Source organism: Momordica charantia (assembly GCF_013281855.1).
Source record: "Momordica charantia cultivar OHB3-1 chromosome 8 unlocalized genomic scaffold, Mcharantia_2.0 BLBB01000008.1, whole genome shotgun sequence".
NCBI classification, from domain to species: domain Eukaryota; kingdom Viridiplantae; phylum Streptophyta; class Magnoliopsida; order Cucurbitales; family Cucurbitaceae; genus Momordica; species Momordica charantia.
The window spans coordinates 5,382,520-5,395,926 of NW_028275166.1; the positions used below are offsets into that span (position 1 = coordinate 5,382,520).

The 13,407-nt window shown below is 39.8% G+C and overlaps 2 protein-coding genes across 5 annotated transcripts; one reads left to right on the plus strand and one right to left on the minus strand.

Annotated features, from left to right (window-relative positions):
• Positions 1-884: 884 nt before the first annotated feature.
• Positions 885-9,993, minus strand: LOC111014032 (GYF domain-containing protein). Of its 4 annotated transcripts, none has more exons than XM_088127330.1 (10): positions 9,791-9,993; positions 8,255-8,343; positions 7,227-8,138; positions 7,000-7,129; positions 6,726-6,920; positions 5,434-6,183; positions 2,541-5,211; positions 2,098-2,282; positions 1,905-1,964; positions 885-1,550 (listed from the first exon to the last, which is right to left on the minus strand). In XM_088127330.1, the coding sequence occupies exons 1-10, from the start codon at positions 9,858-9,860 to the stop codon at positions 1,174-1,176; spliced, it is 5,439 nt and encodes a 1,812-aa protein (XP_087983456.1). In that variant the 5' UTR covers positions 9,861-9,993; the 3' UTR covers positions 885-1,173. The 4 variants fall into 4 exon arrangements, with proteins under 4 accessions (XP_087983456.1, XP_087983455.1, XP_087983454.1 ...); XM_088127329.1 differs by having other exon boundaries at positions 2,541-5,256; XM_088127328.1 differs by having other exon boundaries at positions 5,389-6,183.
• A 1,894-nt stretch (positions 9,994-11,887) lies between these two features.
• Positions 11,888-13,061, plus strand: DUT1 (DUTP-PYROPHOSPHATASE-LIKE 1). Its single transcript, XM_022288591.2, has 3 exons — positions 11,888-12,264; positions 12,358-12,449; positions 12,534-13,061. Exons 1-3 carry the CDS (start codon positions 11,924-11,926, stop codon positions 12,776-12,778), a joined length of 678 nt encoding a protein of 225 aa, XP_022144283.1. The 5' UTR covers positions 11,888-11,923; the 3' UTR covers positions 12,779-13,061.
• The last annotated feature ends 346 nt before the right edge of the window (positions 13,062-13,407 follow it).

The window sequence follows — 13,407 nt, forward strand, 5'->3', positions numbered from 1 at the left end:
GTTCGGACTCATGACTTCTTGATCAGAGATAGATGCCTTAACCACTTAAACTATGTTCGATTTGAATGATAGAGATCCACTAGTTAAAAGTTATTTAGTCGACCGACTTTAAAATTTTCCTATGAAAAAATTACTCAGCAAAGACATATACCTTCTGAGTTCAACTTAATTTCATTACTCTTTAACAACATTCAAGGAAAAAAAAACAAACAAATTGATGAGTCTTGTCAATTACAAAATAAACTTTCAAACTATTATTTTTTAATCTAATGTCCAAAAACAAATTACTTCCTTGCACTGATTTTCTAAAATAAATAAAAATCACAATGGGTCACAAACTAGCCTAAAAAAAATATTACAGCAATGCAACTAGTATTAACTAGACAATACCCTAAGCAAGGCTCTGAACAGAATCTAACACTATCCAATATAGCCTCGGCACCGAGCACCTGTACAGAATCTTCTAACACTATTCAATATAGCATCGGCACCAAGCCCCTCGCAACACTAGTTAGACTAGGCTATTAACGTTGCGCCATTTTTCCTAACTCGGTTGACCCAATAACATCCTACAAAAATGGCATAGCATGAGGCAGAGGCAGAGGCAGAGGCAAGTCTAAAGAGCTGATGGGGCAGGTCAGTTATTCAAGCCTGCAAAGGCTTGTAAGTTCAAAGTCGAAATAATGGGGGCAGCGCCAGCCCAGCTCACAAATCAAAATTCAAAATGTGCATATAAGTTTAAAAATTGAACTTGTAAATCCAAACATGAGCACATACCGGGCGGCATTGCAGCACACTACATCAACATGATCAATGGGCCTCTGGAGGCCAACTGCGAAATGCCAATGAATACCAAACTCCAGAAAAGGGACGAACAAAGAAAGTGAAACACAAGAATAAATTACCTCGGTTAGGTTAAATCCAGCTCAAAAATGTTTGGACAGACCCAATAACAACAAACCTAGGAATACAGACAGTTAATTGTCAAAATCGTCGAGCAGACAGACAAAATAGTCACTGCTGCTGCTGCTGCCGCATCTATGTGATGGTTTTTTTTTGGGGGGGGGGGGGGGGGGGGTTGAGGTACAAAAAATCCATTTACAGAAAGTTGGATGTCATGTATTTACATTTGCCTCCAAAGCCTCTCTCTCTCACTCTCTCTCCTTCACACTCTTAATCTTCAACCGTCTGAATCTCACCCATCATGATTCGGTTACTAACTACATTGAAACCCAAAACTGATGGACTAACCTTCTTCCCTTTCTTTCCCTTCTTCTTTCCTCCGCCCTTTGCAGACCCAACAGGGACATCAGGGTCCAGATCTCCACCAGCACTCCCAGAATTCATGTCCCGGGTGGCTATTTCAGACACCTTCCTATCATTCCGCCTTTGAAACGCGATATCAAGAACGTCTGCAGGGAGCAACTCCTTGTAATTGAGGAACTGATCGATGAACTCATGGTCAGGATCAAATGATCCAAGGTTCTCTATCAAAAGCAGCTCTGCCTCCGATCTTGATTGCTTCAAACAGAATTCCAGGAAACTTGTGTCTAGAACAAGCAAAAAGTTGAGACTCCATCAGCGAAAAAATAATAAAGCAATTCTTGATGTCGAATAACCAGAAAAAGAGAGAGAATACAAAAATTAACAAGGTCCATAGACCAGAGCGAAGGCATAATAGTCCATACATTATTAAAATATTTTCAGGTTTTTATACATTTAAATATTTTCATGATAAAAAATTCTTATTTTTCTCAAATATTTTGTCATGTCCAAACGCCACTTTGTGAGAGTGATCTAAAACTTATGTTAAATATCAAAATAATGCAAACCATGAGCATCCATGCCTCATAGGACTCGCATTCACAAGCAAGATGTCTCTTCTAGAAGGCCAGCGAACATACCTTTAGTCCCAATGAGCCTTACACATTCACTCTCACACCAATCTCGGAAGCCCATAGCTTCTGCATGGAGATGAAAACATCTTAATAAAAAAGAAGTTTGTGACAGGGAAAAGCAACGAGGAAAAATAAAAATGAAACCCTACCTCGTTTCCTTCAGGTAAAAAAAAAGGATCACAAACCATAAAAAACAAACCTGAATGCTTAGTAATTGGATCTTGTTTGCCTTTCTGAGTTGACTGTGCAGGCGAGGATGAAGGATAGTCAGCTTTGCCACCAGAAGATTTTTGTCGGCTTAACAACCCAGTCGAAGCTGCTGCTGCTTTTGATGGGGTGTTTCTATTTCCCCAACTGCTGTGACTCCCTTGACGAACATCAACCCTAAAAACAAAAACATAACTTTAGTTCCCTTCAAATCCAGAATTATATCGCAGCAATGGCAGCTAAAATTTAAATAAATAAAAATAAAAAAAACTACGACAGTCACCAAGCAAAATTAAAACCCTAACCCAGAAGATGCGAGTAAAAAAAGAGAGAAGTTCAAACTTAACCAAGTACTAGGAGATTCAGCATTAATAGGTCATCAGTAGCACTAAAACTGATAAAAAGTAAGTAAATTTGGACAGAGTAAAATCATACTGCTGATTTTCTTGCTTTGACTCGATGGGCCCCCAAAATAGGTCATCATCGCCTCCATATTTTGATTGAGAAGGAATATTCTGAAGGGGGGATGCAGCCTTAGATGGGGAAGACGCAGAAAGAGCCCAGGAAGGAGTACTGGTGCTGCTGCTACGACCAACCTGAGTTGGCTGGGCCTTTTGGGGAGTAGGGATTTGATGAGAATGCTGAGCAGACGAGAGTTTTCTTCCTTGCTCCTTTTGAATATCTCTCAGAGATGTGGGCTTGTGGACCTTACCAGAGTCACTGGACCATGCTGGAGCAGGGGCCACGTTAGCAGCTTCTCCCTTCCATAGAACAAAATCACCAAAAGAAGGCCCAGAAGGAATGGCAGGCGTTGCATCCTTCTCCTGCTGTGTCTGGCGGGAGATTTTCCCTTTCTCAACAGGACTCGAAGCAACAGGCACATCAGCAGAAGGGGCTGAAGCAGAGGCCTTGGTTCCAACACCCTTAGCCTTGGCAGACTTCTTGCGGCTTTTTTTGGTTTCTTTTGCCTCGATAAAATTGTCATCTGTAGATTCTGCTTGTGTGGTCATAACCTGAGGAGAAGATGCAATCTGAACAGAATCAGAAACACGAACATCACCTACACCACCAGACTTCTCCATATCATCTTCCGCCAGCAAATCATGCAATTGGCTCTTCCTACTCCTTGAATTCAACAAGCTTTCATGTTTCTCACTTGGTTCGGAATTCACAAAGTCTTTATGAATTTCTCTAGAAGCTTTTGGGTCCAAATTGCTCACGATCCCAGCCCAAGGGGTTGATAAACTTGTAGAGTTGACAGAAATTGAAATCTCTGATACAGCAGGTTCTGTATGTGCCATCTTCTGTTCTTCCTCCTGAATTTCCAATAACGACTTTGCCCTGAAACTTGTAGCAGTTTTCCAAGCTCTTTGACCAGATTGACTTTGTGAGTTAGGCACAGAATCAGACCCAGTTAGTCTGGAGTCATCTTTCACTTGAACAGTTTCAGCATCGTTCCAGGAATTTACAGCAGATGCAGAGCTTTGAAATGGTTGACTATCCACCACTGCAATTTTGGCATCTGCATCCCTAATCTTCCGAGGCGAGGAAGATGTATCACTTGATTTTCCCACAACACTATCTGCCTTCAATTTCAAATCATTAAGTTCTGGTTTCCCACTTTTTGATTGCTTTGATTGCTGAATAGCAGAATTCTTAGAGTCCTTGGCCTGGTCGGAGGAAAGCAACTTTGAAGATTTTTGTTTCTTGGTCTTCTTATCAGAAGATTTTCTAGGTTCTTGTACTTCAACATTTTTCAATTCTGTCTCCAAGGTCTCATCCTTGCATACTACATCCCTTCCCAGCTTTTCCACAGGCATACTAGCTTCTTGAACCTTCAAAACAGGTACACTCTCAGGAATGGAAATTTCACTAATACGAACTTCTACTGGTGGTATGGCAACGGAGACTTCAGCAGTCTTGAGAGGAAGAGGTTCTATAGTAGCATCAGATGCAAGAGATGTGACAGTGGCATCCAGACTAGGTACATCCTCTGATGCCTTCTCTAAAACTTTATTAGTGTTGTTGTCAGAAGAATGTGGCACAAGATTCACATCCTCGCTTGATTTGCTAATCATCCCAGGCAAGGTTGGACCCTCACCAACTTTGGATCCTGGCAACATATCTTTTGGATGAGTATCATTAAACTGTTCAGGGAGAGCAGCATTCCAACTCTTCTGCTGGATAACATTTCCAAACATTTGATGTGGAAGAGCAAGGGACGGATCTTCCGGATTAACATTGTAACTGGCTCCTTGGGTAACTTGCAGAGGCATATTTCCAAAGGTAGTTGCAACATTTAAGGGCTTCTGTGAACCAATCTGAAACTTCTCTCGTGATAGCTGGACTTGAGATGGATCAATAGATGCATTTCCAATAGGTATAGGAGCACCCTGTAACTGTCCAAAAGATGGATCACCAAAATGCTGACGTGACTGATGCTCTGAGAGAACCTGAGAGAGTAACTGCTGTTGCTGTAATAACTGTTGTTGCTCCTCTTGTTTCTGCTGCTGCTTGAGTAATAAAAGTTTGTCCAGCAACGACATTTGTTGTGCAGAAAAAGGCACTTGAGAATGCAACTGCAACAGGTGCTGTTGCTGCAATTTACTTATCAGTTGTGGATCTTGAGATAAGCTGGAAGAAAGAAACTTATCTGGAGTTAAGGTCGGATTATCAGTAGCTTGAGCAAGTAAATTGGTCAGGGACGGCTGTGGCTGTAATCTCTGTTGTTGGAAACCAAAAGGTGCCTGCGAAGACAAGTTAAGATCATGGTGCAAGTCGAGTTTACTTTGTAGAGGATCGGAAGCACACTGTGAAGCAAATTTGGACCACGCAGCAACATCATTAATGCCAGGTGGTGCTTTGTCAGACAAGCCTTGTAGAATGGCTGACATGTCAGCACTCTGAGAATGAGAAGTTTGACGAGAATGGTCCATGATTGAAGACAAGAGTTTTGCTTGCTGAATTGGATCGTCTAGGCCAACATCTGGTTTAGAGACCTTCGCCGTAGCATCTATTCCAGGCCAAAATGCATAAGGGTTGTTCAGAGACCTTTGCCGTTCAAGTTCCATTCTTTTGGCCAACAGGAAAAGGTTGTTTCCATTGTCTATTCCCAAGGAAGGCAAATTATTAGGATTATTTCCAAAATATCCTGACACACCAACAAAATGAGAAAAACAATCAATTTAGATTCCACTATGAAACTAGAACAAGAATTATCAGTGCAAAAGAACTTTAAAGGAAAGTGATATAACAATTTTCTTATTCACATACAAAAACAGACCTTCAGAAAAGGCACTCTTCTCGAGAGGTGAAGAACCTAAATTACCAGACATGAGTGACTCCAAAAATCTGTTTTCAGCTTCTACTGTTGAGCCATGTTTATGCGTTGTCTCATTCCTCAAAGTATCAATCTCATTTAAACCAGTATGAAGCTTTCCCAAGCTACCATAACTAGTGTTACCTAATGCATCTCCAAATTCATTCTGTTTTGGTCCACTGAATCCTGGTGGTGGCTTGGCTTTAGACCGTAAATGAGGCATGACATCACCAAGTGCTGAAAATGGCAAGTCATTTGGTGCACTTACCGGACGGACAGGTAAATCTAAGCCAAAATACCCACCCTCGAACCACTGAATAATGTCAGCTCCACTAAATGGGCCTTGAATTGCACCAGAAGGATCAATGTAATGAAGTTGCATATCCTCTGGAGCAGATTGAATAGTTTTCCTTGCTAGTTGTTCCTTGTCCAAAATCCCCGAAAGCTGCCTTCTAATGATAGATTCTTCCCCGGTCTGCCATTTGGGATTGTCCTTCGGATAAGATGGAGTAGCTGTGTTACTTCCCCACCCATCATTAAGATTCTTTGGAGGTTGTAACCAACCCTTGTCAGGAGTTCCTGATCCAATATTATTATGATTATCTCTCCAATCAGGCACGGATGTATTCAGGGGTTGCTCAAGCGATGAGGCATCCCATGCACTGCCGGGATGAACAGTGGCACCCCCCTTAACACTTGATTCCCTATTGACAGGCACCTCATCTGCTTTTCTGATAGCATTGTCATCTTCTCTGAAAGCTGCACAAATACAAGCCTTGTATAAACATCCTCAGCAATAAAAGAAACAACAGTTCGTGCAAAAATTTGTAATTTGAAAAACAAGGATTACACTCCTGATCAGATACATACATATCAGCCAAAACCAAAAAAAAAATAAAAAATGAAAAACCAGGGGCAAGATACAACATTTAAAAGTTAAAGAAAGAAATGTCGCAAGATATCCCCAGATTAGTAATACCAACTGCAAAATAGAAATTTTAATGTAATGACAACTGAATAAGTTTCCAGCCATTTCTTCAATCCTTTCTTCTTCTTTTACTACAAATGGAAAACTATTCAAGCGTAGAATGAAAGTATACAAAAGGTAGTCCCAAAATGAGCTCTGGAAAACCTGCCTCTACAAAGATTGTTACTTCAATGGATCTAAAACAATCTGATGAGATATGACTTCAACTAAGAGAAACTAAGACGACACTTCTTACAGTTATGCCCACATCAAACTATAGGTAGCAAGTGTAAAATTCTGAACATTGTTTCCCTCCAGTTAAGGAGTAGCTTACCTTCAGATTTAAACTTGCCACTAGCATGTGCCATATGTTCCTGAATGGTTTCTATTTTTGACTGGGGCCTGTGATAAGGAGGCATCTGCCTCTCGGTAGAGAGCTCTGAATAGTTTATGTGACCAGGTTTAGTGGTACTATCATCCTTATCATCATTGTAATCATCAAAGCCATGAGGTAAATCCTCTCTACTGCCTGCTCAGATAAAATTCTTTCTGATGAGAAAACAGAACCCAGTGCCAAATTCTAACAGTTAAGAGGAAGTATTTTGAACCTGGGGAAGGTGAAACACCAAGTTTGGCTCGTCTTGTCTGCATAAATTCTGATGAGTTTCGACCATCCTTTGATACTTGTGGTGCACCGCTGCTAATGATTTCCCCTTTATCAATCCCCTTCAAGAAAGTCTAAAAGTTCAAAAAAAAAAAAAGAGAGAGAGAGTTGTCAATCAAACAGCTTAACAACCAGTATACTTAAACACAACAGTATATAACAGTATTTTACCATTTCCTCTGTACTCGGCGCACAAAGAGCAAGAGGCTCCAATGGTTCTTCCAGAGTAAGGGAAGGCACCGGAACAAATCCATCTTTTAGGGATGGCTCCAATGTAAGATTGGTAGTCCTGTATACATCAAGCAATTTTGTCCTGCTATATTTGTAGTGGTAAGGATCCCTTCCAGATTTCTCCGAGGAAGCTCCAAGAGAATTAGAAGATGAATAAATATTATTTGTAGAGCTTACACCAGAACTAATGATTCCTCGACCTAAAGAGAAGGTTGGAGGAATGTTGTCTGCACGTCCACGATGGGAAAATGCAGGAACTTGTTTGACTGGTGTTTGGGTTTGATGGTGAGGGGGTTCTCCCTTACCTCGACCTTGGGAAGCACTAGACCTCCAGGGGCGATAATGATCACCATCCCTGTCATTTTTCCCATAATTGGACACATGAGATAAATTTTTATCAGGATGCAAATCACCATCCCTTCCAGAGTCCACCCGCTTCTCACGAAAGCCTTCAGTCTCCTTGTCATCAGGGCCCCAACGTGTATTCCATTTGCTCTCACGTCGTTGATCATAATGAACATTATCCCTATTGCTCAAATCAGACCAACGTTCTGAAGGGCCTCGACGAGATTCTCTAAATACTCTTGTGGATGAGTCTTCAACCCAACGGTCCATCTTGCGGCTATCACCTAGCTCTTTCTCACCATCCCTCCAACGATCTTTGCGCATTGAAGAATTATTTTCTCTTTCTTCATCATGCCAACGGTCACGCCTACCAATTTCAGCATCAGCCAAGGATGGCCTAAAAACCTCTTTTTTCTTTTGCATATCATTCGTATCCTCATAATTCTCTGATGCCTTCATCATGTCCATGCGGTTTCGAAAAGCAGGTGGATTACTGAAATGGTTTTCCTGTATGTGAAAATTTAAGAAGAACCAGGGATACATCAGGACTAATAGGGAATGAATTACAGTTTACATCACTATATAACTGGGAGAATTGTGGGGCCAAGGTTCAACCAACATACCCCAGTTCCAATTCCATGCTTACTCTCCCCTGGCTTAGGCAGAAGCCACTGTGGCGAAAGAGGAATTGGATTTTCAGATCCTTGAACATCTGCATTAAAATATTAAAAATCAGTAAATCCGAAACCTAAATATTTTTTCTTATTTTATAAACATCATTCTGATTAGTAATTGCTATGCAGAAATAGTCATGCCATTTAAAATAACAAGATTTGAAGTTTGAATTGATCCACAGAATTCAACCCCAGAGCAATCTAACTTATCCCTAAGGGCCTTACACAAAGATTTCATGTAAGAGCGATAACTGTAGATTCATCCAACTTCCATCTAAATCATTTTCTCACATGCAAAAAATAAAAAACAAATCTTTTATTCGGTAAAAATAGTCACCCATGGGCCAACATTAGTATGGTCTTCTTATGGAGAAGGACCGAATGGCTGCAGGCACTTGTACCGACATTATTGCATTTAAGTTAATCACTACGGACCATTTTGTTGGACACCAGCAGTATTGCTATAATTGACAGTAGAGCTTCAATATGACATCATTACAAATGAATAAGTTGAAAAAATCTACAGGTGATGTGAAAATCAGACTACAAGCTTCCAGCAAATGCAGCAAAAGAGTGGCAGAACAATTGGAGACAGGTATAAGCATAAGCCACTGTTTACTACAAACGTTTATTTCATACCCAAATAATGCGTGAACTCAAAGAATTCAATATCTCAATATCATAACATATATATTATTTCTCAGTATTGTCAAAAAATAACATGACGTCATAAAGGCCTAATTCCAGCTGAAACTTAATCCCGCCACATATAGCAGTATTCATACACACAAGCGTATCTCATCATGATTAATTTTTGTTTTCCAGAATTCACGTCGAAGAACACCAATCTTCAGTCCGGCATTTTATTATCCCAACTTGTATGAATAACATGCATGGAAGCAAAAATTGTCGGATCCTTTAGAAAACACGCACGAATAGGATTGGCGATGTGCAGAAAGAATCCAAGCTTTCATCTAGAAACCAAGTGAATAAATTCAAAAGCTTTCTGATCGTGTACCCTCGAATAGCTTTAGAAAGACAGTACTTCCCACTCCAATAAACAAACACAAATAACTCGGGTAATACTCCCAGCCCCACAACATTTCATTAGACTCATGAAACAGAAATTCAAAAAAACAAAAAACAAAAAACAGGGAGGAAATCTACAACCAAGGGCCACAATAGGCAGACACTGAAATCCGAACTTAATCGTTCGCTGGCCAGCAAGACAAAAACAAAAACCCGCATGTAAAATCAATAATGCAACCCAAAAATTCGAAACCCAGAATCGAGATACCCCAAAAACCCTAACTACAAGAACGACAAGTATCAGCACAGTCCGACGCGGCCACACCCAGATACAACATTAAAGCGCAAACAGCGAGCCAGCAAAAACCCTGAGCTAGGTTAAGCTTAAAGAGCAAAAACCCCCAAAAAAAGGAGCGGCGGAGCTTCCAGTAAGTGGAGAGAAGGGAAGAGAAATACCATTGGGGGCATGGAGAGGACTGGTGACGGAGAGATTGGGACGGGAACCGAAGTCGAAGCGGCCGGCCATGGACGATCGAAGGGAGTTGCAGAGAAAGAAGAGAGAGAGATAGAGAGAGAGCGGGAGAACAAAGAAAACCCTTTTCTTTTCTTCCTTCGGTGATGATTGCGCTTAGGACGAGGTGAGAGTCGAGAAATGGGGTTACGGGGGGAATATAAACACACGAGAGATGAAGAGCGATAAATAAAACTGTAGAGAAAACGAAAATGTGGAAACGGCGTTAGGTTAAAAGTGGGGAACGGAACGACACGTCGGCCCACGACTGATTGAGTACTCTTCTCTTCTATGATAGTGTCCCTTCTCTCCGTTTTACTGTCGCCGTGGAGGAGCGTGATGCGCACGCTTCTACGTGGGATTGGCACTGGCGCGTGGAGTTCAGACGAGTTGATGAAACGGAGGGGGATGTGGATAAAGTGAATTTTGATTGTTTGCTTTGGTGGGAATGGGAAGAGTGTAATGGAATGGCGCGTGCGCTCTGCGCACTTGTAGGCGCGGGTTAAGGTGAAATTGAAACGAGAAGTGGACTGAGACTGAGAGTACTGAAGTTCTTTTCTTTTTTTACTTTTTTTTTTCTTTTTCTCTTTTTAACTTTGAAATCTTAGTTAAATTATTAAGTTAAATAATGAATTTATTCCGTGTTACTCGGAAACAACTTATGTGCGCCTGAACTAATATACGTATATTTGGACTAATATCAAAGTGCACAAGATAATTTGAACTCAATTGATTCGAATGATTTTCTAACCAAAATACCATGGGTTTAAAATCCTACCTCCACATGTTAGATTGACTCGTGAGGTTTAATTATTTATGTTAACTCTTTCAAAAGTTTAAATTCCATTTATGAATTATTTATTTTGAGTTTAACTAGTATGGTTGTATAATTATTAACTAAAATGTCGTGATTTGGTATATGTGAACAACGATGTTTTATTTAGTTGTTTATATTGTATTAGGTAAAACTAAACAAAATCGCTACTCATTAGTTTAGTAGACATGTCACTCAACATTTAAATAATAATAAAGACAATAAATGGCATATATTTACAACAAATAAGTCGTGAGTTTAATCTCTCACCCTATTAAAAACACAACTTGTTACCTGAAAAACACAAAATATAGTGACATAATTGAAATATTTTAATCCTTACAAATCAAACAAATACAGTTATCAAAATTCATTACCAAATTTGCAATTTAATTTAGAGTTTATCAATACAGCTTTTAATACAGCTTTTAATAACTTTTCTTCCGCGGTAGAGCTCTGCATGCGTGATCTCAAATAGAATACCAGAGTAATATACATATATACATACATGTACACAATGATGAAGTTGAAATAAGAATACACCTCACTTTTCCTTCTAGAAACAGTGTTAGAAAGCAAATAATTTGCAACACCTAATTCTTGAAGTTATTGAATTGTTGTTATATATGATTTACAAGGTTATAATGTATATAATGTCTTGATATTTTAAAATTTGTGCATGCTGAATTATGTTTATCTATAGCCAATACTATTAATATTAATGGATAAAACATGTATCCAGTGCTAATTTACTGACATGACAATAAATTAGACAGCCAAATTGATTGGATAGCTCAATGTTGAATTTCCATTACATCAACTAATTCTCCCAACAAATATTGAAGTACACTTGAATTAAAGGGGATTTGACAAAGCATATCTTGAAGATTTTATAGAAAGGAAAGTTTCAAAGTCTTTTTTGGAACCATCTTCATGAATATTTGAAGTATTTATTTTATTTGTGTTTTCTAAAATAACCTCGGTGATTTAATTTCATGTAACAATTCATTGCAAGACAGCACTGGAGTAAAATTTCGAAACAAAGATTTTATTTTCCTTTTTTCTAAATCCCATCGGGCAAATTAAAATTGGGCTGAAGATCGTTAGGCCCAAAATAAACCAAGAAATTCAGGCAGCAGCCCAAATAACCAAACCATTAATCGAGCCCAATTAAAGGCCCAAACCAAGTTTCAAACTTTAAAGAAGAAGAAGACCAGAGGATTTCGATTCGCTTCGCTCCCCTCCATTACAGCGTCGTCGTAAAATGGCGGGAAAATTTGGCGCCATTATCGACCGTGGAGCATTTATCTCTGGTCTTCCTCTATTTAAATCAGTTTCACTTGCTTCCAACTATCCGCCAATCCACATAAATTTCAGATTGAATTCTCTCTGCGGCTTCATTCTCTCTCAAACCCTAACAATGGCGCAGAACTGCAGCTCAGAAGTCAATGAACCGTCGCCCAAGGTCCCTAAGCTCGCTCACGAGAACGGCGAATCAGAGAAAATCAGCAGTTTATCAACGCTTCTCAGGGTGAAGAAGCTGTCTGAGAAAGCCGTGCTGCCATCGCGAGCCTCCGCTCTCTCCGCTGGTTACGATCTTTCCAGGTGATCAATTAGAGACTCTGTCACTTCCATGAACTGGTGCAGTGAAGTTTGGTTAGCGATAGTTTCTTAGATTTGTTTCGTATCTTATTGCAGTGCGACAGAGACGAAAGTTCCTGCGAGAGGAAAAGTCCTGGTTCCGACTGATTTGAGCATCGCGATACCAGAAGGAACTTACGCTCGGATTGGTATTGTTTCTTCCTTTATTTACGCGTCCATCTTTCACGTCTCAAACTTTCTTCAACGTTACTGAGGATTTGGTGATTTTGAAGCGCCGCGTTCGGGCTTAGCTCTGAAGCATGCGATTGATGTTGGTGCGGGCGTGATAGATGCTGATTACAGAGGTCCCGTAGGAGTGATTCTGTTCAACCACTCTGATGTAGATTTTGAAGTGAAAGCGGGCGACAGGATTGCACAACTGATTCTTGAGAAAATAGTAACTCCGGAGGTGCTGGAGGTTGAGGATTTGGATTCGACTGCCAGAGGTGAAGGTGGCTTCGGCTCTACAGGAGTTTGAGAGATCTCTAGCTTCTCGGGAATGGAGAATTTCCGGTTCGTTTCCCATTTTTTGTCACACTTCGATCAAACCTGCATTTCTGTGGGGTCGAAGTGGCTTGGTTTTGTTGAATATATGATTATCAGATTAGGAAAAAGAACTTCGTTTTGTATCTGAGATTGCAAATTTTAAACAAATGACAAAACCAGAAACAAAAATAAGCAACAGTCTGTTAAAAATGGAGGAAATGCCATTTCTTAGTTGCTCAAGAAATTTGAATACCATACTAAGAGCATTGCATTGAGCCATTTTTAATCAGTCAGAAACTTTACCAATTAGTTTCTATCCAATGCACCTCGTCCACAATCTTCAATAATGTTGAATTACATAGATATCTTATGAATACCACGTCGAGAGCTTTGTAATTTTGCTGATAAAAGCACTTATAAAAAACTATTTCGTATGGTAAGAACAGAATTCAGATACCATACCGCGCTTCGTTTTAACATCTCTCTGTTGGTTGAACTTTTCTAATAATCAAATAGAAGATAAGAAAATCTCTTCCAAAAAGAAAAAAAAAAGTGAAGAAAAACACGCACACAAAGTACTTAGCATTTCTAAACTGTAATGCGAAGTGTAAGCAACGTGAA

Bases quoted from the DNA above. Each gene is read 5' to 3' on its own strand.
- DUT1 (XM_022288591.2), top strand. From the start codon at position 11,924: ATGGCGGGAAAATTTGGCGCCATTATCGACCGTGGAGCATTTATCTCT. The intron at 12,265-12,357 runs GTGATCAATTAG...ATCTTATTGCAG, and splicing joins GCTGGTTACGATCTTTCCAG to TGCGACAGAGACGAAAGTTC. The intron at 12,450-12,533 runs GTATTGTTTCTT...GTGATTTTGAAG, and splicing joins AGGAACTTACGCTCGGATTG to CGCCGCGTTCGGGCTTAGCT.
- LOC111014032 (XM_022288629.2), bottom strand. From the start codon at position 9,860: ATGGCCGGCCGCTTCGACTTCGGTTCCCGTCCCAATCTCTCCGTCACC. The intron at 6,921-6,999 runs GTTCAAAATACT...TTATCTGAGCAG, and splicing joins TGGTGTTTCACCTTCCCCAG to GCAGTAGAGAGGATTTACCT. The intron at 1,965-2,097 runs GTTTGTTTTTTA...ATCTCCATGCAG, and splicing joins TCCAATTACTAAGCATTCAG to AAGCTATGGGCTTCCGAGAT.